A 27689-nucleotide genomic window follows, 5' to 3' on the forward strand; every position below is an offset into this window, starting at 1 on the left:
ATGTACATTGATTAAATATACAGTATAGTATATTTAATCAATACTTTAATCAATACTTTTAAAACATAACATTTTTACATTGATATTAATATATATACTTATTGTCTTATTAGTTATCATACACATAATAAGTAAGTAAAAATATAAGTTGAATTTCAGTAGATTTTTAAATAATAAGAGCCAAATGCCGCCTATGCCCTGTACTTGTATTGTTCGCGAGTCTGTTCGCATGTAATATTAAACCGGGTGCACACCGAAGCATTTAAGTGTAATGTAACTATAATGCATAGGTGTGTACGACTCTACTATATTATCCGCATATGTTCGGCTTGTAATACCGTCGATCCACCCGAGTGTCGGTATTTTAAGGAACATCAGAGGACATTTTACATTACAATATAACGCTAATATGGACGGTAAACCAGTTGCTCGCAGAAAATCACCTGGTGAAATACTTGTGTATTAAGTAATTTGATATTTATTTCTAAAAATATAATATCTAAATTTTACGATCGACTTGAAAAAATTAGATACTGATAACCGTTAAAATGTAATGAAGTGATTTGAAAATGTAGGACGGGCCTGTTTATAAAAGTCCGCGGGCCGTCAATTGCCGATCCCTGTTATACAATATAAATGAAGCAAAACTATGTTTCTTTGGAAATTCCGAATCAATGACACTTATAAGTGACGCGAACGAATCGTTCGAGAAAATTCCTAGACCACCGTTCACCGTCGATCACGTGTATTAGAATATTGTTATACTACGACTCGTTAAAATCCCTGTGCATCACGGCAATACGATAATAATAGCAACATTCATAATAATAATAATAATAATCACAATAATAATAATAATAATAATATTCCCCGAAAACCAATCATACATTTTGCGTTCAATAGCAACAATACTGGGTACATGTCCTATAGAATGTATACATATAGCGATACGCACGTTGACTCTAAGGACTGCAGCCAGAATTGTAATGACTATACAACTCTATTGGTCGCGAGAATACTGCGTATTCGTTCTCGACAAGGAGAAAAACGAATAAGACTGATGAATAATATATAATCGAATATTTTTACATCAATTGTCCGTATGACATGCATACACACACGTGTTGTCACGATCGTAAAACAAATCGTTCTACTAGTACAAATATGAAACATATTTATTATGCGCAGAAGCTGTGTTTGGATGAGAAAATTTTCTCGGTAATCTCAGTGGGCTAGTTATAACGGGTAAGGGTTAATATTGAAGTACAATAATAATTAAAATAAGGTTATAAAGGATAAGGTCTTAATAATCTACCTACCTTCCACGGTCATACATTAATACACATGACTCATAGAATATTCAATGTATATATATATATATACATATATAGTCAAAATAAAGAATATATAGGTAATCAAAAAGAAAAAAATCGGTACGTATTTTTAATTAACATTAATTTATTTATTTTTTCAAACGAGTTATTGTTTTTAAATGGGATGGTATAAAATATTAAAATCTTCCGATTCGCGTGTTATGCGTGCCCTAGAATTTATGACGATTATTTTCTAAGTCTGAGACGCCATCGTTCATTTCAGTAGTGACACGATACTTTACGCAATAGTATCGCAATGCTCCAGAAATGATATTAGACTCTTTATCAAGAGTTATATCGTACATATTTGGTTTTTACATTAACGAATAAATCTATAAGTAAAATACTTTTATAAATTTTGAGCAAAAACTAGACAACATCAAACAGATATATTTAAAAATGTCTGTAAAATATTTCGGCATTTCAACATTTAGGTTTGAGAGGAGACGTGCACTTCCCCTCTTCTCAACAGATTACGCATCCTAGAACCCGTACCTATTTGATATTTTAGTCCGTTACACAATTTTATGCTAACTATTTATGTGTCACATGACGATACAATATTTTCGAATGTCAATCATTATTAGACCTATAAATAAAATATACATTATATTATTAATACAATAAAAATGCAATATTGCATGGGTTATTATTTTTTTTACTTTATAATTCATTAATCACGTAAAGAGGTGAAAGAATATATTTTCAATATTTTCGATTAAATACAATAGAAATACTTTTTATTATCTTTAAAAAAATTAACGATTTTATAAATTTATCACAAAAAAATACTACCTACATCATAATTATTGTCTTTAAATAACCGTCATTTTTTCATATTTTAGCTATTGTTTTTTATATTGTTTTATAAAGAATGAAAGTATATTTTAATTTGATATATCAACATTCAATATTTTTAAGAAAATATTAAAAAAAAATACTAAATACCAAATAAATATATCAACATAAATAGATTATTTTTGGTCGACTGCAGCTAAAGAAATTCGCTTAAGTTGCAAATAATTGAAGCAAAATTACTTTTATGATCTTATTAAATATAAATATATCCCGACACCAGGGCCGTAGCAAGGGGGGCTAGAGGTGACTACGTCCAGGAACCAATTCCCAGGAAAGCGCAAAAATGAAAAATTTGCAATTTAATTGTTACTTATAAGTAATAGTAATATTATGTATTTATATAATTACTTATATAACTTATAAATATTATTATGTTATGCCTATAAACCTCCTTATAATTATTATGTATATTTATATTTGAATAAGTTATTGATTTAAATAAAATTGAATAACGCTTACATAATTATAAGGAAAAATCATTATTTATATTATATATATGAAAAATATTCACATTTTTTTTGTGAGTTTTTTTATAAATTAAAATACTTAAGGCCGTATTTTAAAGTTTCGCCCCGGGCGCAATATTTGGTTACTACGGCCTTGCTCGACACTAACGTTCGTTTTCAAAATGTGTGGTAAACGGTTATGTACGTAATTTTTTTCTTCATATAAATGACTAAACAAGTAGTCGATCGATAAAATTATATATTCATAGAAGATCTTGCTGAAACATACGTGACATGAATAAATAAAAATAACAGACGTGAACTTACAATTATTAAAAAATTGGATTAATAGATACGATATCAATTTATTCACGCACGTAAAACGAATAAGAGGACTGATATCATTGTCACGCTTACTTGATAATATATACGAATAATCCAAAAGTTTTTTCATCCCCTTACTACATGATAAATGCACGTCGACATACATACGTTACATACACCGCTAGGGAGAAACATCGGTCTGCCGCGTAATAATAATATTATTACAGGCACGAGCACAAAACATTATATTGAGGGGTTTTAGTTTTTTTTATACTTATATAATTTATATACCACTTTTATTCTATAAAAACAAATATTTAATGATTTTTTTGAACTTTGATAGATGGGGGATTCAAAACCCTAAAACCTCCTCTTATGTACACACCTGTTATCATATACATATTAAACATAGTAATTTGGTTACTTTACTTGACACCTTTTTTTTTTTTAATTTTTTTTTCTATCTAATCTAACTATTTCGACGTTTTAAAAATCATAGTAAAAATATATTTGATGGAAATCATTAGTTTTCGAGTTATACAATCAAATCCTGATTAAGATATTTTGAGGCCCAGGAGCCAATGTTTTAAACGACGCCCCTAAACGAAAAAAAAAAAATTAAGTATTATTTACTTATTATAATAGATATTTTTATATAATATATACCTAGGTATATAGTAATAAATATTGAATAACGTATCACATTATTTGTGAATGAAATTGGAAAAATACTTTTTTAAAAATGGACAAAAGAAAGTTAATATATAAACACTGAAAATTGTAATGTGTGAAAGTTAATGTAGTCAGTTAATAATTCTCAAAACGAATATATAATTTAAAAATATGTGTTTAAGCTAAACATTTATTTTTATTTTTGACTTGAAACAAATGAAATTGTTATTTTTGTAATATTATTGAATTTTTGTATAATATAATTCAATTATATGATGAATTATGATCATTCAGACAAATATACAATAATAAAAGTAATTGCCTGAATTTGAAACTTAATTGATCATTAATCCTCTATACTTATTCACTTCAATTTTTTCTATTTTTTTTTTTTGAAGAACCACTTTCAAATGTCTTTTCATTTTTAAAGTATGAAGAAAAAATGTAAAATCCAAAACAAAATTTAAACAAAACGACAATAGAAGACACAACAAATTTGGTGTTAACGTGTTGTGTACTTGTGTAATTGTGTACAAAAATAGCTTTTGCTCGTTCAATTGATGGTCGACTATAAGCGATTAGTGATAAATGATAAATTGTGTAACAATATAAGGGTAGGTACTAAGGTATTATACACATTATACACTCTAATAGTATACTGTATATTATAAAGGCGTGTCCACATAATATGCAAACACGAAACACAGCACACGCGCTTAAATCATGTGTGATGTTTGCAAACATCACATATTGCACACAGGTTCACCCAGTGCTCGAATTGAGGGGTGCGCAGGGGGGTGGAGCTCCTCTACTATTTTTTTTTTTTTTGCGTACCCCAACTATATTTTTTCACCGGAACGAGGGGACGCCACATTCATCCTAATTGATGTCCAAAATAATTTTTATGTGAATTTCAATTTACGTCGATTTGAAAACGAATTTTACGATTTATAATATCAAAACTATTTTTATAACTAAAGATTATATGGTGATTATGATAAGGGACAACGTCGTCATTTCTGAAAAAATATAAATAGCAAGGTCTGTGAATTTGGTGTATTATACTTTATACATTGTACGGTTTATTATTAATATTGGCGATCGACGATATCCTCATTTCGGAAAAAAATAAATACCCTCACCACGACCTTAGACTAATCTTTCAAGATTAGTCTATAAAAATATACAATTAGTCTAAGATTATTCTAAAACGATGGTAAAAAAAATAAGACATTTAAATTATTTAGACTAGTGGGAGCTGTAGACATTTGTCTCCGCCCCTACTCATAGTTTTTGGTATTGTATAAAAACTATTGTCGAACAAATTCTGATATTTATTAAACAAATTCAAACAAATGACGAACTTATTATCTGCAAAATAATTGTCTAGAATATCATTGGTGAGGGGGCTGGGGACATTCACGTGAATTAATGATGGCTTGTGCTATAAGAATTCAAAACTAAGTTAATTTTTTTTGATAATATCACCCTTTATTTTAAAAACTGTAGCGAATGCGTCCCACACATCCTTTATTTTATTATTTATTTATAAAATTTGTCTGTAGTATACCAAAAAACGGAATATTTTTCGTATTCATAAATTAATTTTAATACTTGGTCGTCAGTAAAATCCACTTTAAATTAGTTATGGACACTAAACACAGTACTTCATGTAATTATCGTACACAACACATCTACACTGACAAATTAACTGATGATAATTGTATTATTATTGCATTCGGTTCAAACGGTAAATATATCAAAATCAAGAAAAACCCCGTCCAATAGTCGCCATATTTTCCTTTGATGTACCACCAATCCGGCAAACACGAAATACACACGTATGCGCTGTATGTGATGTGTGCACACCCGTCAACATTGTCTATGTTTTTTGCCGTTTATGCGCGTGTGCTGTGTTTCGTGTTTGCATACTATGTGGACGCGCCTTTATGAATTATTATAAAAGGTGTATATTAGCGTTGGGCACTATCGAATACTATAAACATAAAATCAAATATTATATTATATTCGAATGTTGTCCTGTATGATCGAATAATTTTTCATTGAAAAACTATTCGAATATACCTAGTAAGAACTATTCGAACAGACCGTCCTTTAACGGCAGTTACACTCTAAATTCGAAACGTTGTTAGATTAAGCATTGTCACATATTCACCTAATAATAGTTTATTTTGATTTGTGTTGAAACTAATTTCAAATTTTACTGAATAATTCTTAAGTCGGAAACTATCGAATAATTGAATAATTCTAAACTATCAAATAGTCCAAATAGTTTCGAATATTCCGAATAGTTTCCAATAATTTGGAACTATCGAATATTTGAAAAAATTATGGAATAGTTCGATAGTGTCCATCACTAGTTTATCCTACTTCATTGACAGATGTCATATTGTCGTCAGAAATAATCATTTTTTTTTAGGTGATTTATACTATGTTACAGCCTAAAATTAAGAAAATAATTGACTAATCTGAGCCCCCTAAATAAATTCCAAATATCAAGGCCCGGAGTGGACGACTCACTCTGGACCCTCCCCCTTGATCTGGGTTTGTATACAATTTTGAAAATTGCGAATTTTCTACAATATCGTGTTGAATAGAAATGTTAGCGAGCTTTTTCACTTCGCGCGTTTTTAAACAACCACCTTTACAAGCTAATCCATATAACGTAACACTCATGTGTCCCTCATCACGCTGCTACTGAACGGCTAGATACCGCATGCGACAACGCTTCTCTCGTGCACTAGGCGTGCCGAAAACCGCCCCGAGAAGACTCGTTTGCCTCGTACGCGCTATAAACTCTAATATATATTGTTGTGCATGCAGTACACGTGTGTTGATGTTTTATCTTTTTCTACATTATACTTGTTTAAGCTGAAAACGTGCGAGCCAAACTATTTTATAACAGATTATAAATTACATTCAAACGGGGACCAGACGAAATATGTATGTCGTTATAACCTGTGTAATTTACGAACCGAAATGAAGAGATGAAAAAAATTTGTTTTTCGCGTAGAAATTATCGTTTTATTTTTTTTAATTTCATGCGTTTATTATTTTAACATGTCCCACCCCTAACACGCGCGTTATATATTAATTCAGAAATTGTTTCACCTTTTTCTTTTTTTTCGTTTTTCTTTTCAATTATTGCAATTTTTTCTCATTTGGTTTTTTCAAATACTTCATTTACACACAGTGCAATCCGTCGTATGACCTAGTAATGAACTTATTTAATGTTCTTTGTTGTTCTGTGTAACATAGTCTGATCGATAAAATGTTTTGATCTTACGCACCGAGCCACTGAAGATGGAATAAAGTTAAAATAGTTTTACCTCGTCACAAATAATATTGCCTTGCTGTAAGATTCGACCGTACAACGGTTTTTAACAATTCTATCAAAACATTTGTAGCAATAAGTTATAGATTATGTAAAATGTGATACTACGATTATCATTGTTTCTTAAAAGAGTTTTGAAAATGGATATTTAACCCATCGAACAGATGAATACGCTTTATGATTCATTTTCTAATTTAATTTCTTACGTGTTACACACGGTTGTAGGTAAAATAAATACCACGAGTCTTGTTTGCAAAACTTGATTTGAATACGGTTTGTTGTAAACTTTGAAGAAATTAGAATTTACTATTAAATGCGTACAGAATGATATAATTTTAAATGTAATCGATTAGTAATTATTAGTTATGCGTGTTTCATAAATCTCAATGACAGATAGGATTACAGATACACGTCTTGTAAAATCAAACCGTTTTTATCATTGCAGCTCATTCTTCTACGAATCACGTAGTCGATGTATGCATAACTTTTTGTAAAATTAATTCAAATGTGAGGGATGAATTCTCAATAAATAACTACGATAAAAATATAAAACTAAATTATATAGGTCACCCATACATCACCCATCTCTGAAATACGTATTGTTTTTTTTTTTTTTTTTTAATTTCCTGAATCTGTATCATTGGATAAAATTAATAACACTAAACAAATAATACATTTTTATGTTGATACCAAACTAGAAAATGTTTTATTAATAATATCATTATAAATATCATTATAAATACTGAATTACTAAGTAATTGCATGTTTCTATACAAAAATAATATAGCTTATAAACTGGCGAAAATGTTGCTTTTTCTACTTTAATTTTTTTCATTTACATTTTATCTACATAAAAATATAGAAAAATATCCTATTGTAAAAACAAATAATTCTTACAATTTGATATGCAGTTAAGAAATACATGAGTAGATTTTTTCAAATACACATTTTTGCATAAAAATAAATTTAAATTTAAATTGAGAAAATGTTTATAGTACCTATGGTTATATAAAAATAAATATTTCAGCATGCGAGCTACATTACACATTGAGCTACTGAGAGTAAGGAATGTGTATAATTTATTCGACAAATACACCTATAAAAGTTTATTTTGCATTTAGAAAAATATATTAAAAATATTATATGCGAAACATTTTCGTGGAAAAGCGTATTATTTAATACTTTAAAAATAAACATTCAATGAAAAAAAACCTTAAAATATTATTATTTTAATTAGATTTCATAATTATCCAAGCATTTTAAATATTACGAAAACTTAATATAGGATATTTCTGCAGGTAATTTGGAGTCTAAATTTTAGACTCTCCACTACACGATTTTACCTAATTCAGTTACGTAGATCGTGACAAATATTTTTAGTAAAGAACCACCTGCAAAATATAAGTGCATACATTTAAATAATTAATTAATTTAAATAGTAATCATATAACTGCCACTTTGCGTTTATAAATAAATAATAAATAAATAAGAATTATTTAATTTGGGATAGGATACAATACAATAATGCGATAATAAAGGATTGTTGGTGTGTGCGTAGAGGATGTAGAAAATCGAGACGAGTAGAGATTCAGAATAAAAGTGGCCAACCCCAATTAGCTGGAGAAAGGAGAGGGAAAAGAAAAAGATTTAATTTGGGTGCATACGAATTGGCTTCCAAAATCAGATAAAGTCAAATGTAATCGTTGAATAGGCTCCTAATTATGATAACTCAAATGTTTAACTAGAGGTTTTCATAATTATTATTTTAACAATATGAAGAAGATAAATACATAATTTTTCTTATCATCAAATTGTAAAAATAAATTTCACATTTTGAAATTATCTTAATCCAGTAAATACATAATAGTAATTCTCAATCTCAAATGCTTGGATACTGTAAGCTATTATATAATAAATAAATGCTGTCATATTGGTTTTTGTATTGTATCATGACTGAGTTTTATTGTCAGTGTACTGGCAGGCCCCGACTATAAGACAGATATTTTTAAGAAGATTTTTCTCTTTCAATTATATTAGCGTGTAAAATATATGTCTAATGTATATTATTTAGCATCCCAAAATAATGTTCCGATATTTTGGTAACCAATGAGTATACAAAATAATTTATATTAGAGCCAATTCAATAATAAGTTTCTGGGAGCCAATTAAAATTTAAAACTACTGACTACCTGTATTATATTATACCTGTAACCTGATTTCGGGAGACAATTAAATTGCGCCGTTTAATTTAGCATACCTCAACAAATAATAATATTTGCTTTTACTTTATTTTTATCAATTACGCCAGTATAATACAAAATAAGATTATTCTAAATCCATGCAGCATGATATACAAATATATTAAATCATTAACAAGCGATTGGCAGGAACTGTCCCGAGAAGATAATTACCATATTGTTCTTAAATTGTTACAACCATCATTACAATTCATGACCGTAGTGTTACAAATGTATAGTACATTTAAAAATTTAATACCCTATAGTATTTATCTCCCACCTTTACGTATTTTAGTGATAATCGATAATATTAAATAATTATCAATAAACGTGTTCTATGTTAAAATCCATAACTCTTATATATATACGTAAAATAATTAATCACCGATTTTCTGAATTTATTAACGAATACTATGCATACGAGTCATACATTAAATTCATTGCGGTTTGTTGTAATAATGATAAGCCAACATTGTGTACCTGATAAATATCGAATCTTATTACATCGTTAAACAATGACGTGTTTGTAGCATAGAATGCATTGCGCTACTGATTTTAGTCTTACAGACCAGCTAGATAGTCGATACATTGTATAAATATTAAAAATCGATACACACCTACATACGTTCGTGAACATTATCGCTTTTTATCATTAATAATTTTGGAAACCGCCATAATGTTGTGAAGTGATGAAGGAGCTACGCAAGTTTAAACACCTTCACATGATAATAGTACTAAATAGTTTCATTCTGCGGTGTTATATCCTGTATATATTATAAAGAATTTGAATAAAAAATATTATCATTATTATTAAGTATATTTTATGGTTATTAGTGTATTCTTGTAAATGTAAAAAGTAAATATTTAACGTTCGCCATTTATTTAATCGATTCACGTGTTTCTTACAAGTAAAATACAATACATTATTCATAAACATAATATTAGGTTTATTGGCTGGTGTCATGACGTAATAATTTCGAGAAAAAATTACAAAAGAAAAGAAAAGATCTTTTAATAGGCGGTATTAATAAGAATTACGCACGTTTAACAGTGTAAATGGAGGGGGAATTTACGGGATTTTTGTTTTAACGAGTCATGTCCGTCGGAAAAAGAACAAAATATTTCTACTCCAACGACATAACCCTTTTCTCGCGGTACAGAATGGAAAGAAAAAACGAAAACGCATTGAGCAATTTCAGCCTCCCGAGATTCTCTGTAATACACGGGCTGCTGCGCGTCATACCGTACGCCACCTGATGCCGGGGAAGGCGCGTGTAGAGAATTTTCAGTAAGTGGCATTGAAATATAACTATTATACGTCTAGTGCAGAAGTCGGGAATGGAATTTGACGTCTCCGACGGAAAATTGTTTATTTTTTTGCTTTTTCTTACGTTTTCCTCTGTGCGTCTATTATTTTTAGTTAATTATACGCGCTTGCTCGTCGACTGCGAAATTCACTGTCATGACGTGCTAGACTTGGCGTAAAATACATACCGTATAAAGGTGCGGCGTCCATTAGCATCTTTATGGTTTTTCGCCATACTACATATTTAATTTTTAATTGAGCAACAATATTAAAAATCGTGTTTAACAACACTCGAGTCCCGTTACGAGATCAATTCGAAAATCGTGAAGGTTATTGTACAGGTTTATCTGAACTCCCAAATCCAAATGATTGTTTTTCGAAAATATTAACTAAATGCAAAACAGTATAATAGATTATATGCTGACATGCATAGTTCAAATACCGCTCACCCTTACTCACTCGCTGACTATTCGACATTGTTCAATATGTTAGTTTTTATAATTACTGTTCAAGGTAGATATAAATCAATACAGTGTTAAGAAATAAAACTAAAAATATACTTAGACTAGATTAAGATAGTAAGCTTTTTTAGATTAAAACATTTCTTACAACTAAATGGCACTCTTGCTCTAAACTAAAACTGTATGATATCTCCCAGACGAATACGGGTAATTCAACTAGATTCATATGTCAATATTATATTACGTTGTATAATTATACGCATTTTTTTACTCGTCATTGCAAACCATATATAGAACTTTGACAGCGAGCCTAAAAATTGTCGTTAATCAAATCATCTACGGCTAAAGATTGGCCACAGCTTAAGACCATATCTAAATATAAAATCTGAGATTATGCCATTTTAATATTGTACTATAAAAAAAATTGTCACGCATGTATCGTTTCGATTCTTTTTCATCGTGTAGTTTTGTTATACATAGTATAGTATAGTCATAGTGTAATATAAATATAAGTATACAAGGTGTTCTACAGCTTGATTTGACAAATGCCATAAATTTCTTTTTCTATAAATATTAAAACACTGCACTGTACTTATATTGATTTATTTATTATACATATTTTTTGTTAATTTTAAATTCTATTGTTTGAAAAGAACTGCCACTTTATAAACCCGAAATTTTATAATTTCTTGGTACCTATTGAAAGTTTTAATAGAAGTTAATCCTGATCATTTCTCGCGTTATTTCAAAATTAAGAACATTTGACACATTTCTAATGTAGCATTCATTGACGATAGTTATAGAAAAAGTAATGAGCCATTCATTTTATTGATATTTTCACAAACTTAAAAATATTATAATGAATCGACGGATTTATCAGTATTAGTATTTTAACACTAAATATTTTCGAAAAACCATGTTTACAAATAAGAATTTCGATATTTTCCTAAAAAGAATAACTAAAAAAAACAAGAATGTTGATTAGGTAAATTAAAGTTATTTAATTGATCAGATCATGTATTGATACACTTTATTGTATTATTTTTACAGAGTCATCTTTAAACTCATATTGGTGGAGGGGGTTAGCGAACTTCATACACATTTCACATTTATTTTATTTTCCTAGTATGAAGTATGAATGATAAATAACAACAATTTGAAAATAATAGACCACGGGGAGAGAGGATGACACCCCCATTCTCCCCCCCCCTTATGGACGCTTGATGGTTTGAGTGGGGGAGAACGTGGCGCATCCATTGTGCTTACCCTTTTGATTTCAGCGTTCGCCGAACGGGTAAGTTACTCACGATCGTCGTAATCGTACACATCGAAGCGCGAATTTCCGGAGAAACAGCAATATCAACAACAAAACTAAATAAATTATAATACGTCTGATTGGATTAATTATAAACTCCGCGGGTCTGCTGCAGGTACCTACGGTACATTTTAATCGGGATCCCCATGAACCGCACCGCCTCAGTTATCTGAGCGCCACCCGTCACGGCCGTGGTGTGCAAATTTACATAATAATGAGATATTTACGATTGTGTGTCACTGCACGATGTCCTATTCGTCTTCGTGGCGTGATCAAGCAGAAACGAGAGGGTGAGTAAAGACCAATTACCCTCTCGGATTTGTCTTGCACAATTTTATTTATAGTTTTGTCGCGCCCGTTCAGCGCGCAGTGTTAATCAAGCCGTACGTGAGTCTCACCGCGATCATTAAAATCCGTCCAAACTGTTCCGATGCAATGTAAATAAATCGTCGCAACTTCTAATGTGTACACATTCTGTTCGTCGCGGACGGTAAATTTGTTGCACGTACTTCCCTCGATCACACGCAACGCGGCGCTCGAGTTTAAAGGGTGAGAAAAACGTAAGGTTCGTTCCCCTATAAGACTTATAATATAGCTTCTCTACTAATTATTTTAATTGAGATGGGGTAATACGTAATATGTATTATGTTATTTTAATGTTTGGCCGTAATTTTTATTTTCCTTTTTTGCATATTAAATTTTTATGCATGAACTTTTTTTCACACACATTTATTGGCATCATTTGCTCGATCGATGTTTTATTTTAGTGTTTTAATTTTGATTTTATGTAAGAGAAATCGAAAAATAATTACGGGAAAAGGATAGGGGAGTGAATCGAATGATTTCAAAAAAATTCTAATTTGTTTTAAGCTTTAGATTTGTTTTACTTTTATTTTCCGATTCGAGTACCAATTATATATATATATAAATATATGTATCATCATATACTATATACACGCACATATCTTTTGAAATCTAAAATTGAGTATGAATACAACTCACATTTTATTACCTGGGAAAATATGAAAATTAGCTGTTTTGTCAAATGGTTGCTTTGTATAGCTAGTAAAAATAATACGAAATAATAATATCATTGTACCAGACAAAACACTTGTTTTGATTTTTTGATTAAATCAAATCCAATTTACACTATCATTTTCCGAGACACACTATCACACCCCCTCCCTCTGACACACACAGCAACGATGGTAACATAGGTATATACTTAATCATATTGTGATATGATCCCTAGAAAACTTCAGAGTGATTCAACACGGTTAGTCGTAAACGTGTAGTCCCCAACGTTTGAAAACTATCTCGAATATCGCGAAACGGAAATTGGATTTTTAAGTATTAAAGGAACGTATACAATAATACCACCACTGACACTGTCGTCGATTGAGAGAAAAATATATACTAGTATGTCAATATTATTCCATGGTCGAATTACACGGACCTATGCCCCCGAGGTCGTAATACGATCGTCCTGTACTTGCTAAATGTGTGTATGTGTGTGTAGTGTATACTTGTGTACGGCGTTGAAAAAAAAGTAAAAAAAATTAAGGGTCAATAAAACTTGACTATAAATAGAATTTATTAGAGTGTGTGTGTGTACATGTTGTGAACATATTGTATACATTATATTGGTGTCAAAATCGTTCTACATTGTTTAAGGACTAATTAATATTATTTTATAACAATCCACAAAGTGGATACAACGTTAAAACAAAAAATAAATTAAAATAATAAAATTAATTCAATAGTTTTAATTTATCACTTTAGAAAATCTGTTTTAACGACAAAGAATGGAGTAATAAAATATTACCGTTTAATGAAAATATCTGTGTACCTATGCGCACGTCTATGTACACGTAGGTGTATGTAGTCGTATGTACATATTCATTAAAAGCATATATTTTATGACTTGTAAACGGCGATCTAATAAAACGTGTAGTCAAGGATTCACTACAAATTTGCCATCGTTGAAATGATGTGTAGGTAAACTGTACATGGTGTATTATGTATTTTAAAGGTGTAATAAATTATAAAAGGAAAAATAACTAGTTATTTAATTGCAACTTTCGTTAATACATAATTCTACTATCAACCACAAACTCCTACGCAATGTTTGGCAATCAAAATGGTCCTCTCTACCACCTAATTATGGCACTTGGCATAGACAAATCGTTCTCACTATCCCTCGATATTCATGGTTCAATGACTCAAATATTTCTAGACAACTAATCGTTGCTTTCACCCGCTTTCGAATAGACCATAGTCCTTCCTTGACATGCATTTAAGCTCTCGTCTAACTCTTCTTCTCGATGTACAACACTGTCTGCGACTTCAACCATAAAATTTTTCACTGTCCTCTTCTTCCTAGCCGATTACTCCTTTTATCGTTCCTATTTTCTTTTAGTTATTTCATGAAATGGTGCGAGTCGTGTAAACTCCGCTGTTGTCGACAAATAGATAAGGTTTTCGGTATTACGTCAACTATATTTGAAAAATGTACCTAGATTTATATTATCTGGGAGAAACCTTGTCTTGGTCCCGATCAACTGGATTAAATAAGTGGCAGAGCCGGGCCTCGATGGATTAATTACACAATAAGGTTCGTTATCTTATAAAATGCAAAATTATGTAAAAAGGTCGTTGACAATATTTGGGATAACTTAAATAAGTTTCCGTTAATATACCGACAATCCAAATTCTTGTCAATTAAAAAATCGGAGGTGGGTGGGAAACTAATGGCCCTTAAAAGGGCCGTTTTCGTTTATATGCTTGTCGGATATCTGGATTGCCATAAATATCCGTCATCGCCGTAGTCGTCCTAACCGCAATCGTCGAACAATTCTTCGTTCTTCTATTCTTCTGATTAGATAGATGTTTTCGATCAAAAAATGTTGATAAAAGGTGACAGTTACTTTGCTTTGCTTTGGGGGGATGGCTATGCCGTTAACTATACCAGGCTTACGCCTTTACTAGTGGATGGAAATTTGATGAGTTTGTTTGTGATGAAGGTGGTGGATTGGTAATGTTTGAAAGTCGTGGTCTCGGTGAAATGGAGCTTTAGGTTTGAGGCTCCGGGTTGTTTGCAGTCGGGGTAGGCGTAACCTGTTGTTTCAGAGCCAGGAATTGGGGACAGCCTCGGAAATTAGCCGTGTGTGGCCCGCCACAATTGCTGCATTTCGGTGTTTGTTCCGGAGTTTTTGTACAAGTGTTAACTGTGTGATTTCCAGCGCATTTTACACACCTCGGTGGGTGGCCGCAGTTACGTAAGCCGTGGCCAAACCGTTAGCATGCAAAGCACTGGGCAGCACCGGAGGATTTTAAGGCTTCGACTGAAATATGTATGAAGAAGAGGTTGTTCAGCAGGAAAATGTCTTTAGCGTTAGGGGTAGCGGCGATGTGCACGAGGCATATCGGCATTGGTTTTTCGGAGGTACCAAAGCGTCGCACGAATTTAACCGAAAAGTTAAGGGCAGCTAGTTCGCTAGTCAACTCATCAGTGCTGATGTCGTTTGGGATACCTTTTAGAACGACTTTGAGAGTACGTTCTTCGGGGAGGCTGAAGTTATGGAATTCAATTTTGTGGTCAATCATGGTGGTCTGGATCAGTCGGAAAGTGTTTGGGTCAGAAGTTTGTATGGATACTTGTCCATTTGCGGAGCATTTGGCGGATAAAGAGGATGGTTTGAAGTCGGGCAGTTTGTAAATGGTGGGTGCAATTTTACGCCAGGAACTGGAGCTTAAAATGATTGGTGGAGGTCGGAGTTTGGTGGGATGTGACGGAGTTTGGGTGAGTGTCGGAAGGGTGGAAGTTTTAGTTGGTGCGGAAGTTGGTTGGGTAGCGGAACGTTCAGTGGCAGTTGAGGTTGAGGTGGAGACGCTTGAGTCCGAAAGGGAGTCGGTTGTCTCTGATTCGGAGGATCTCGATGGTGATGGTGACGGGGGTGAAGAGCGTTGGCGAGGGACTTTGGTAGCCTGAGGAGAATGATAAGCGGAGCCACCACCTTCACGCTTTTTAACGGTTTGTTTCCGGCCATAGCTAGGATGGTAGTTAAAAGTCCTGTCGTTATGAATAGAACGTTTTTCGTTTTATTTGGGTGGAATGGGTTTTAGTGGTGGTGTAGGAAGGTTGCTGCGGTAGTGTGAGGGCGTGGCCCCACGACAGCGCACGGGTTTACCGGATAGAATAAAATAAAATAAAATAAAATAACCGCCGCTTTCGCGACGGCTTACCTTGGGCGCTGGTGCCCTGACGAAGTAGTTGTTGACGCGGTCTTTCAGCAAGGCAGCAGCCGGTTGTTGGACGGTGACGTCGTTTTACAGCCGGAGCTAACCCGAGTGCTGCGGTCCGCGGGATTTGGATGTGGACGCTCATGTCCTGTTGAAGCTGTGAGAACGGCTCATTAGGATTGGCGCTGTTGCCTGTTGGAAGGTAGCAGTGAAAACTGCTGTTTTAAGTTGGCGCTGTTGCCTGTAGAAACGGGAGAGTATTGTTGATGACGGACGTGTTGTCAGATCAAGAACAATGAGATGAAATGATGATGGGTGACAGTTATGTGATGGATCCTCTTATTTAATCATATTTCCGTCTTCGTAGGTTTATTGGAATAGGCACGTTTGTTTATTTTGCGAATGTAAAATAGCATCTTCTGACTGTGTTTTATTATTAGAAGGTACCATTTTACACTGTCATTATTTGTCTTCCTGGCAGTGTAAAATAGTACCTCTTATATGTACTTAGTAATATCATGGATGCTATTTTATACTGCCATATCGTTTATTTTTATCTTTATATGGTAGCCCTAAGAAAAGCCATTTCTTACGAAAATGCTCCATTACAATCACTCCTAATGCTCCTGATACTCTTTCTTAACTCTCGCTCTATTCCTATAATCCATTTCATTTATTCAACTCGTTGTTCGTATTCTTCTTATGTAATTGTCTTATTTATGCTTACCTAATTGTTTTGCTGTAATGTTATTGTCGTATACGCCGATTAAATCGTACTATAGACACATATACACAACTCGAATTAAGTTAATACTTAATAAAATGCATATGTTTCCTATGGTGATCGTGTGACACGACCACCACAGAAGACCTTCTTTATTTGTTAGTCCTCTATCTTATATACATTTAGCTTAACCTAATAATACATATTATTGCTTACACACTAATTTGAACATAGTATAACATAAATGTTGTTTTACAATTATCTTTTTATACACTAAAATGTTATGATAACCTATTTTTTATTGTGACATGAATATACGTTTATTTTAGTTTGTTTAATATTTCATCTGATCTGAATTATTAATTTGAAGTTCCTATTACTCATTAAAAATAAAAACAAACTCCCAGCGAATATAAATTATGCATTTTTCATATTTAACCGTTACCGAATGACCGTATAAATTTCTTATAGTTTTTACCCCATAGGATCAACGTTTTTACCATCACGATGATCGTCGCAAAAACTTAATAATATTACGATATAATTTAAATATTAAAAAGTACATAGTGACAATATAGTTACGCAGTTCCAGTGGTTAACTACGGTAAAACTGTAATCGTTATTAAACACTTTTATAATAACTATAAAAATAAAAAAATAAAATATAAAAACTTTTATACAATTCGCTTCGGAAAAATGTGTTTGCGGTTGTGATTTTGTACGAATATTTCGCGCAGACGACCGCAGTTGTAATTACGAAACTAAACATTACAGTATTACAGTATAGATAATAATTAAATAAAATAGTATAGTATTGATGACTCATTTATGAACGTTCGCTCTCTGATCAGGTATACCGAGTCTCTGAACAACATTCAAGAACAATATTTGTGTACACCGACGTTCGACACGCACTATGCAACTTAGTTGTTGATTCGGTTTTCCGTCAATTTCGCGAACCATTACCGTTTACGAGACTTAAAAGCTCGAGACGCGAATTAGTCTCAACGAACATTTTCCGAGTTGTCATTAATTGTTTTTAAACTTTTATGGAAAGTCGCTTTAAAAAAATGAGTTTTTTAACTTTTGTATAGCAATATTATTTATAATGTAAGTGTCGGTGAAGAAAAATAAAAGTAATTTTTAAATGGTATTGCATGGTAGATAATTAGCCGAATATAAAAATGTGACTAAAACGTGTTCGCGAGAGAAACTGAGAAATCTTTGTACACAAGGAACGAGATCCGATAAAACGATAGTAATGATTTCAACAAATTAACTCGAGCTCCGGTATAAATCAACATTCCCTCGACAGACAACACACGTTATCGCGTTCCGCTGAAATTCTTGTTTATAATGGAAATTAGTAATAATTCATCAAGATTTTTTCGAAATAATATTCTCTGTATCCTACGAGGGTCCGGTCAATTTCGAAAACATCATGTAATAAAAAGTACATAGGTAGTGATGCTCGTATAAAGTTCAGCTTATTGTATTTTATGAAAGAAGATATGATACATGCGTTTATAAGCGAAAACGACGTTTTTAAAAAGTTCTATAATGAAAACATAAAACAACGTTGCGCACATAAGATGTAAATCAACTCGAACTTTAAATTAATCTTTCAACGAATATGTATTTATTTTAAACGAACAAGTACACATCGATGCGCGCGAAAAAATGGTACTTTTGAGGAATTACGTATTTTTTCTTCTTCCTTCTTATTTTATTCCGTGTACGCCATCGCGCGCATTTCCGCGTAACAAAATGTACTGTGATCGATTCAATACGTATTTTTTTTACGGCCGGAAGATACCGCTGAATTTTTTTTCTCTTCGTAATAATTACTGTATGCTGTGTCTGTAATAACTTTTACATAGCAGTGGCGTGTATACAATTGTCTAATGCAATGCCGTGGATTATCTACATGTATATGGATTTAATCGTATACACAGTTTTTATGTCAATATCATACGTTAATTTATTTTTATTTTTTTTCTATACTTTTTCAGAAAAAAAAATTATGTTTTTATGATTCCGTCGTAGTTGACAAACACTACATTTTATTCTAACGTTAAAATATTCATGGTGTGCATATCTTTCATTCTAATTGTTTCAAAAGTGGATTAATGTTTTAGTCCTTGGGTGGATTTAAATCCCGAACCCTCCCTTACACCGCCATTTGTACACCATTGTTCACAAGCGAACAGTGTGTGACATTTTGTACACAAAATTAGTGTAACGTTCGTGTCGGTATAATGTGTGCTGCACATCTCGCGGGCGAAACCGAATTCGTAGCGGTTAGGTATAGTATGCGTAAAAACGTGCGCGTCCACATTAATGGCACCGATTTAATGTACTCAGTTCGATGTCCCGTCCGGCGATTTGAGGATTATGGTTTATAGCATACACGTAAAGTATAACAGCAATTATTTTTCGCGCGAACCCGATTAAGTACGATTTCGTTTCAAATTGATACTACATATAATACGAAATGCGTGCACGGTAATGGTCAAAATGGTTTAAAATAACTGGTACCGGAGGAAAATATCGTAAGTTTTCTACCTTCTAATTAAAATATCCATATAATTTATTTGTTTATTTGTGGATAAATATATTCATTCATTTTTTATTATTATTGTTGTTGTTATTATTATATTTTTTTAACCCAAAAACCTTCAATCACAGCGGTCATTAGTTAGTAGAGTGTGCTGTAACGTATTGTGACTTATTTGCTACATCACGTACCCACATTATGTTTACATTAATAATGAAGTTGTGTTTACGTTCAAATATATTATACTATGTACTACGATTATAGAATTGAACAAAAAAATTAATATTAGTCTCAATACTGGTATTACGCCGCAACTAAGATTCTTGGAACCCAAAGTGGCTGAGATTTATGTAAACAATTTTTTTTTTTTTCAGAGAACCATAATTCCTTAGTTATATAAAAGTAATAATAGCCTGAAAAATATTTTTTTAAAAATGGTTTACCGTCCCAATGTGTTGTCGTTAAAAGATATTTACTCTACTAGTGATTTTTTTTTTTTTTTACTATAACAAATATTAATAAAAACCTATAGGCCAAATATAGTTAAAAATAACACTACATAAAAATCATATAATTATATTGAAAAAATATTGTATGATAATATTGCCAAGAAAACCACAATTGTAATACAATTCAAAATTACAATATTTCTCAAAAATATTATATAATTCTGAAAAAAAAGATTTGGTAAAAAATAATTACGAGATAACATTCCACCGTACTCTCACTCTCCATTTGACCATTAGAAACACAATATTTTACTGCAAATAATTGCATTATAATTGCAAGTAATTTATTATATACATGTATGTATAATAAAATTAAGAAATTAATTAAAATATTAACAGTTAATGTGTATTATTCGAATTGCATTCGACATTTTATTTTTTTTTTTTTTTTGGAAAAATTATTGTATAATAATAATGATTTTGATTAGTATTGAAATATATTATTTTTATAAATACATAATAATTAACTGAGAAAATCCAATAGCAAAACTATACTCGTATTATTTCATGTATTCTATAACAATGTTTTTATTTTTTTTTTTCCAGCAATATGGACCGGCCGATCATTCGATTTCGGCAAGTGTTTTGGAAAAAGCTTACCCGAACTACAAAATTACACACAACGACGAATGAAAATAATGACAAGACAGCAATGATGTAATATTAATAATATGTTTGTCATAATTAAATTTAATGGTTTGAATATAAGCTTACTTACTTTTTTTGTTTATCAAAAATCTAATTAATACATTTTTTGATTTCTCAGCAATATTATACTAATAATGTATCTGTCATATTTAATGTCGAAATAAACTACATTTCAATTATAAATCTAATTAAAATTATTAAAGTTGACGAATTAAATTTATTGCCTTATTTGCCACAATTACTGTCTCCGTCTTCTGCTACTGTTACATAATTTAATAATCGTTTAATTTAAATTGAAGAATTTTTAACAACCATAATCAACCATAATATATGGTGTCCGACAAAGATCATACATATATAACTTTTTTTTGTAAAATTCTATACCGATTATTTTTGAAGATAAACTATTTAAGTTTAGTAAGTTTAAAAAAAAGCTCATGAAAGTTGACCTTTGAATCCTTGATTTATTTTCGAAAATGTTATCCGTCAATATACTTAATTACGCGTATAATATTCATATACATATATATGTGTGTGTGTGTGTGTGTATATAAGATTTCCCAAGTGTATTTATTTTCTCATTTATTAAGAAATATATAACTACTGTATATATCTATACGTTCCGAAAGTTAACATCGTATATGATACTAGTGGTGGTATTACAAGTAATGAAAAATTTTAGGGGTCAAAATTAATAAACCTAAAGAATTAGGAGCACCATAAATATATAATCCGTACAGGTGAAACCAGAACATATCATGACGCTGTACGTTTGTATGTAATTTGTAGTCGGATTTCGATTTCTCAAATCAGTTCGCTGATCACAACAGTCAACAAGACCGTTTCGACTCCCGGCACGTACTGTACACCTACGTGTACGTGTGTAAATAAATGACTGCCGGGTAAACGCCAACCGCTACGATACATAATTTCTATAACAAATGCCTCGAGCAGACCTGAATTTCATGGGATGCTTACCATACTTATGGATTGTGTATTAACGAAACGTGTAGGTATATTCAATGAATTATAATGTATTACGCGCAGATCCAAGAGAGTGGGGGACATAAAACGCGTCCTCTCTTAAATCTCCCAAAAAAATATTTTTTCATACGTGAAAAAAAAAACTATTCAATTATTTTTTATTTAACGTTTAAGAAGCTTTTCGTCTACCAATAGAATAATATGAACAATTTTAAATCGTACAAAATCGGTTAAGATTTCTTGTACATACAAGCTACACCCCAATAATTGTGTTATATTAATCGATAAGATACAGTGTACTGTTATAAATATCATTGAAACGTTATCTTCGATTCTGCAGGAAATCATCGTTTCGGTAATTTCCGTGAAAAAAGAACATTTATTTTTATTAGTAAATCCTGTGTTTGAAAATATAAAATCTGCTCATGAGACATCGAATCAAAAATTCAAAATTTATTTGAATCAAAATTACTATCCGATACGTACATTATTTCTTAAAATTTTAGTTACATCACCAATTTTTGTCGCTTTCTAAAGAAAAACAACAAAAATTTAACTTTGTTTTATAATACTATGTAATTTTTTTTCTTTAGTTGTTAAAAGATTTAAAATTGTTCCTAAAGCCACAATTTACCGTGCATATCCTATTTACATAAATATGGCTAAGCACCTCTTTCTTGTGTAAAATTTTTAGATTTGCCCCTGTAATGTATAAATAATTACAAAAACATAACTTTACTTTTTTACGGTCATTCGTGGATGAAGGGGTAAACAACCCAAAGGTATAACGTCGGACCTGATTATTGGACGTCAGCACCTGACCACGCCGAGTGCGTAATAATATATGCATATTTCACTTAAAAAACGTGTGCACGTACGAAAAGCCATATGTTACGGTTCAGAGGATAAAATCATATTATACAAAACGCTCGTGCCCGTTATACAGACACACATACGCGTCCAACACTCGCGTACACTACTGTTACCACGTGCGTGATTATTACTCACAATAATCGCGTCGATAAGAAGAGCATTTTTCGCCCCGACGGATGGGAAGTGAAATTATCGAAATTACCGTGGTGCAGTTGCTCGAAAGGAGCAATAGACGTGATCGAAAACGAATTCGAACCCGTCGGTCGAAAAACAATTTTATTATTATTCAATACGTGTATACAATGAAAAAAGTAAAAAATTATTTAATGTTTTTTTTTTTTGACGAGATCAAATGATAATTAAAAATATATATACACACATAAATCCTGTTTTTTTATGATTTTTGTGTGTGTATATGTGAATTACGGTTGAACGAGCCACGGAAACTTGGAAACGCATTGGTTTTATTTTTTTGCCAATTTCCCACGGGTGATGGCCAGTGTTGGATTGGGTGCTGGGGGTGGAGGGACAAGGGCTGAAATAAACACTGGACAGAGAGTGTACGCGAGGCAACCGTGCACAATACACATAATATCACATCGCCAGACGGAACCGAACGGGGGAAAAGGTCAATTATTATTGTTTCCCGGCGAGCGCTGTTGCTGGTGACGGGCGCTTGCGCGCGTGCCCCGGCGCCGCCGTCGCGAACGTGAACAAAGGTCGTGCGCGACGTCGGCACGTTCGACATTTGAAAAACGCGCGCCCCGAAGAGACTTCTCTCCGTTCCCGCGGAAATGTCAATCGAACCGCGAAAACATTGTACGGGCACAACTCCCGTCACATATTTTACTAGTGCACCATGCACGCGCCCGCGTGCGTAGCGCAAACACGATTTTTTTAAAATTTTTTCTACTAGTATTTTTTTTCGCTTTTCCTCTCGCCAGTGTCGTTGTTGCACTCGAACGTACGTGGTGACACTGACGGTTGAATTTAATGGCCGAGCAAGGGTCAAAGGAGAAGATCCGTGGTCGGAGGGTTGGGGTGCAACTAGAGCCCAAATACTGGGGGTGCTGAAATTGCTGAAAATAAAATTAAATGGTATTTAACTTTAATTACTATAGATTACATAGATTTGAAAAAAAACAGGAGTGCTACATTTGAACTCAGGGGTGTTAAAAACCCTATTGCGCCCCCTTAGTTACGCCTATGCCGGGAAGCAAGGCCGGATTGGATAAATTCGGCCCACCGAGTTTTCTGTATGTTACCGGCCCACTTACTAACTAGCGGCCCTTGTCCAAATTTCTATAATCGTATATTTCAATAGGTGCACTAATTTTCAACTTAAAACTATTAATATTTTCTGTTAGTGGCCTTTCACAACTTAAAAGGCCAAAAATTGTCGCGGTCCATGGAGTTTCACTCGGTAACTCGCCAGGTCAATCCGGCCCTACCGGGAAGCGAGACGACCCGGGGAAGACGGAAACGAAAAGAAAAATTAGTCGTCCGCTCGGCGCATCCAGAACGCGTTTACGTGTGTTTCCGATTTGGATGTTGTATACCGGAACGCGATTGATGGCGCGCGATAAACGATCCGGTGTTTTTTGGACCGGACAAAGCGTGAGTGCTCAACAATGATCCGAACGGATTCGACGATGGCTCTCGGTCAAAGGGATTTGCACGCGCGTCGCTCGGATTTTGGACGACTTTTTGGGGCGCGCTTTTATTTTTTGCTCATGTCCAACTATAGGAATCATTGAGAAAAATTACTAAATTGACGATTTTTACACACTATCCATTTATGTGGAGCGGAGTGAAGAAAATTGTGTCTCGTTCGTCAAGCTACCGTCAAACGACCTCCGACCGGAAATTGCTTCCCGAAAACGCGTGTGCTACCATTTATTTTGGTGTCCAATCATTTAACTTGTTAAAAACTTAATGTCATCTGCAAACATCCAGAGAAAAAATATTTGAACCGTCCGGTGCTCTCGTCGAACCGTAAATCCGACGATAACGTAAACTTGAACCGTTGTCGTTCGATTTATTCCGGTACTACTTCGTTATTCCGTGTGATGATTTACTGTAAATGTTGTACATCTTTATTTTCTCGTTCCGGTCCCATTAGTAATGAGCTTTTTACAAATAAACGATAATTAACGAAAACGACTTGCATTACTCACAGTTACGCCACAAAATATTACTCGGTGCCCCGCAGTTGTTTTAATAACGATCTATAATCTCGTGACACAAAGCCCGAGCATGAAAATATCACGTACCGTGTACAATATTACAAAATATACCTACTGAATTTTCCGAGAACGCGTGTGTACCGAGGATTAAAATTAATTTATTATTACGTGCATTGCCGCGCGAAGTATGACCTATATAAACGTTTCTTGTGCGAAGTATACATTCCATGACAGCACAAAATGTCAAAGATTCAAATCAACATATTTACTTATAGTGCGCACATGTACAATCCTATCCGAATAATTTCCGTACACGATTCATAAATTAGTGATCCTGTGACTCTTACGATGGAAATGGAATGGATTGGTTTTTATTTTTTAATTATTCTCTCAAATCCCTGACTGTTTTAATTTTTTCATCGTCAAATCGATTTTTTTTCGAAAACACAAAATGAAAAAACAATTTACACTCACCACATTTTTGACGATAGATGACAATACGTTTTGTGACAAGCCACGAGCTTAACTTTAGTTAACTTAATAATATTATTTTATTAAATAATATCAAAGGGTTGCAAATTCAACTTTTATAAAATGTCGAGAAGTGCTTCTTCCGAACTCCAAAATCCTACCCTCTTATATAATACAGCTCTATTGAGATACTTTCGGCTTTGAGGGATTGGAAATATCTTTCCCAAAAGTAGGAAATGTAGATAGAATTCAGGACAAGCAGTTGAAGGACTTCCGTGAAATCTTACTCTCGCAACTATTGTCACTTTTCCATTTGAAAACCTATAACTTATAACAATGGACGAGATAAATGTTCTAACACTTAACATAATGTAGTCCGAAACAATATAGCATAAATTAGAGCTAACGAGAAATTATTTACAATTTTTTCTTGAACACATAACGTATTCGTGTAATTATGTCGTCGAACAAGCTCTACAATTGAGCGGCGAACGAATATTATCCTTATAATGAGCGATCGACGTCAGCAGACATGCATCATTGTATAATATCGTTTTATAAGAATATTATTTTGTGGAGGCAAATTGATTAATAGTTATAGATAAATACATTATTGATTGGTAGCGTTTAACGCGTAATTGTTTTAAAAATAATTATAATTAGGTGAATGGAATCGTACAAAGTAAACTGCTGCAGAAGTCTATTATTATGAGTCATAATAAATAATGATAACGATATAATAATAATTACCGCTGAACGCGGATATTCCTATCACAATCCGGTAACTCACGTGAGACTTCACTCTGTATAACGTATGCACATATAAATAATTTAAAATTAAATTTTTTTTTTTTAAATTTTTTTCACTAACACGATACACCCCCGGAGAAGGGGTGTACTGTTGATATACGCGTAATATAGCGTATAAAAGCGTGTACGTTTATCACAAATTAAGATGTCAATAAAATATTTCGGGCACCAGTATACGTTGGCTGCCGAGAAATGAAAACATATTTTTCTCTCTGTAATCCGGTGTGACATTCGTGCAGTATATAATGCGCGTCAGTACGAAACACCCAGAGTTCGGGGATCGAATTTTCAATCACCTAACTTAATATTACGTTCGGCGTATACTACAATCGATTTTCTAACACAAACGATTTGCATCGTGAGTCGAGTACGCAGCGTTCTTTGCGATAGAAACCAGATAGAACAACACACCACAACATCGGGCAGTTACTTATTGGTTACGACTTCATATACCATCGTGGAAAAATCGAAATCGTTTTGATAACATTGAAATGGATATTTTACGATAAAAACATAATATAACCACGTCATACGAACACATCGCATTCTCTTTATCAGTGAAACGAATAATACATAAATACGTTTTATTCCCCTTCCTGAAATTTTTTAGCTCCAAGGTTTCCGTGTGTTTGTCGTAGACAGGTAAATAGATAGGCTAATACATGTACATTACTATCGAAATTAAAATAAGACATTTGATTTTAACTGTAAAATCATTACTATTGATTGCCAAATTATAAATTCTGCGTTGTATAGGTGCGAATAAAATAAAAAAATCTGTACAGCTTCATTGTGAAAATAAAAAGTTTATTTAAAGCCATATTTTCGAATTATTTACTGTGAACTTGTTAGCAATAATATTTTTGAATTACGATTTAGAGGTGGTTAGTTAAAATTTTATTTTGTCATATCTCCTGTCACTTTGCCACATGGGTGTAACTTGGAAATTTATTAGTGGGGGGGGGGGGGGGGGGGGTAAAAAAAAAAAACAAAAAAGAAGGGGGGGGGGGGGGGGGGGGGGGGTAAATATATAAAACATATCTAAAGAAAAGGGTTCCGCGGCCAGGGTTTGACTAGCTCTATACCTCAGCCTGGGCAATATAATTTCGAACGACCTCAATGGAACTTTATAAGTAGGTACCTAATCAAATTATTTTTTAACTGAAAATGTATCTTCATAACTCAAAAAAATAATATACACACAGGTATATTTGAATATTTTCAGATTTAATGTTATACTTTAAATAAATCTAGTTTACGCATAATATACGAGTATCTTATCTATAATATTAATATAATAGCCTACCTATTAAAATGAATTTTACAGCATGAAAAATA

At 32.6% G+C, this 27689-nt stretch overlaps 1 protein-coding gene across 1 annotated transcript in view; it reads left to right on the plus strand.

Annotated features, from left to right (window-relative positions):
- LOC112683638 (sex-regulated protein janus-A-like) overlaps positions 1-21100 on the plus strand; it is a 249428-nt gene extending 228328 nt beyond the window's left edge. Inside the window, exon 4 of the mRNA XM_025554753.1 lies at positions 20926-21100. Coding sequence (XP_025410538.1) covers positions 20926-21012 — 87 coding nt within the window. The 3' untranslated portion in view covers positions 21013-21100. The remainder of the gene's footprint in view (positions 1-20925) is intronic.
- The last annotated feature ends 6589 nt before the right edge of the window (positions 21101-27689 follow it).

This window comes from Sipha flava, unplaced genomic scaffold (genome assembly GCF_003268045.1).
Source record: "Sipha flava isolate LNK unplaced genomic scaffold, YSA_version1 231_pilon_pilon, whole genome shotgun sequence".
In the NCBI taxonomy this organism is placed as follows: domain Eukaryota; kingdom Metazoa; phylum Arthropoda; class Insecta; order Hemiptera; family Aphididae; genus Sipha; species Sipha flava.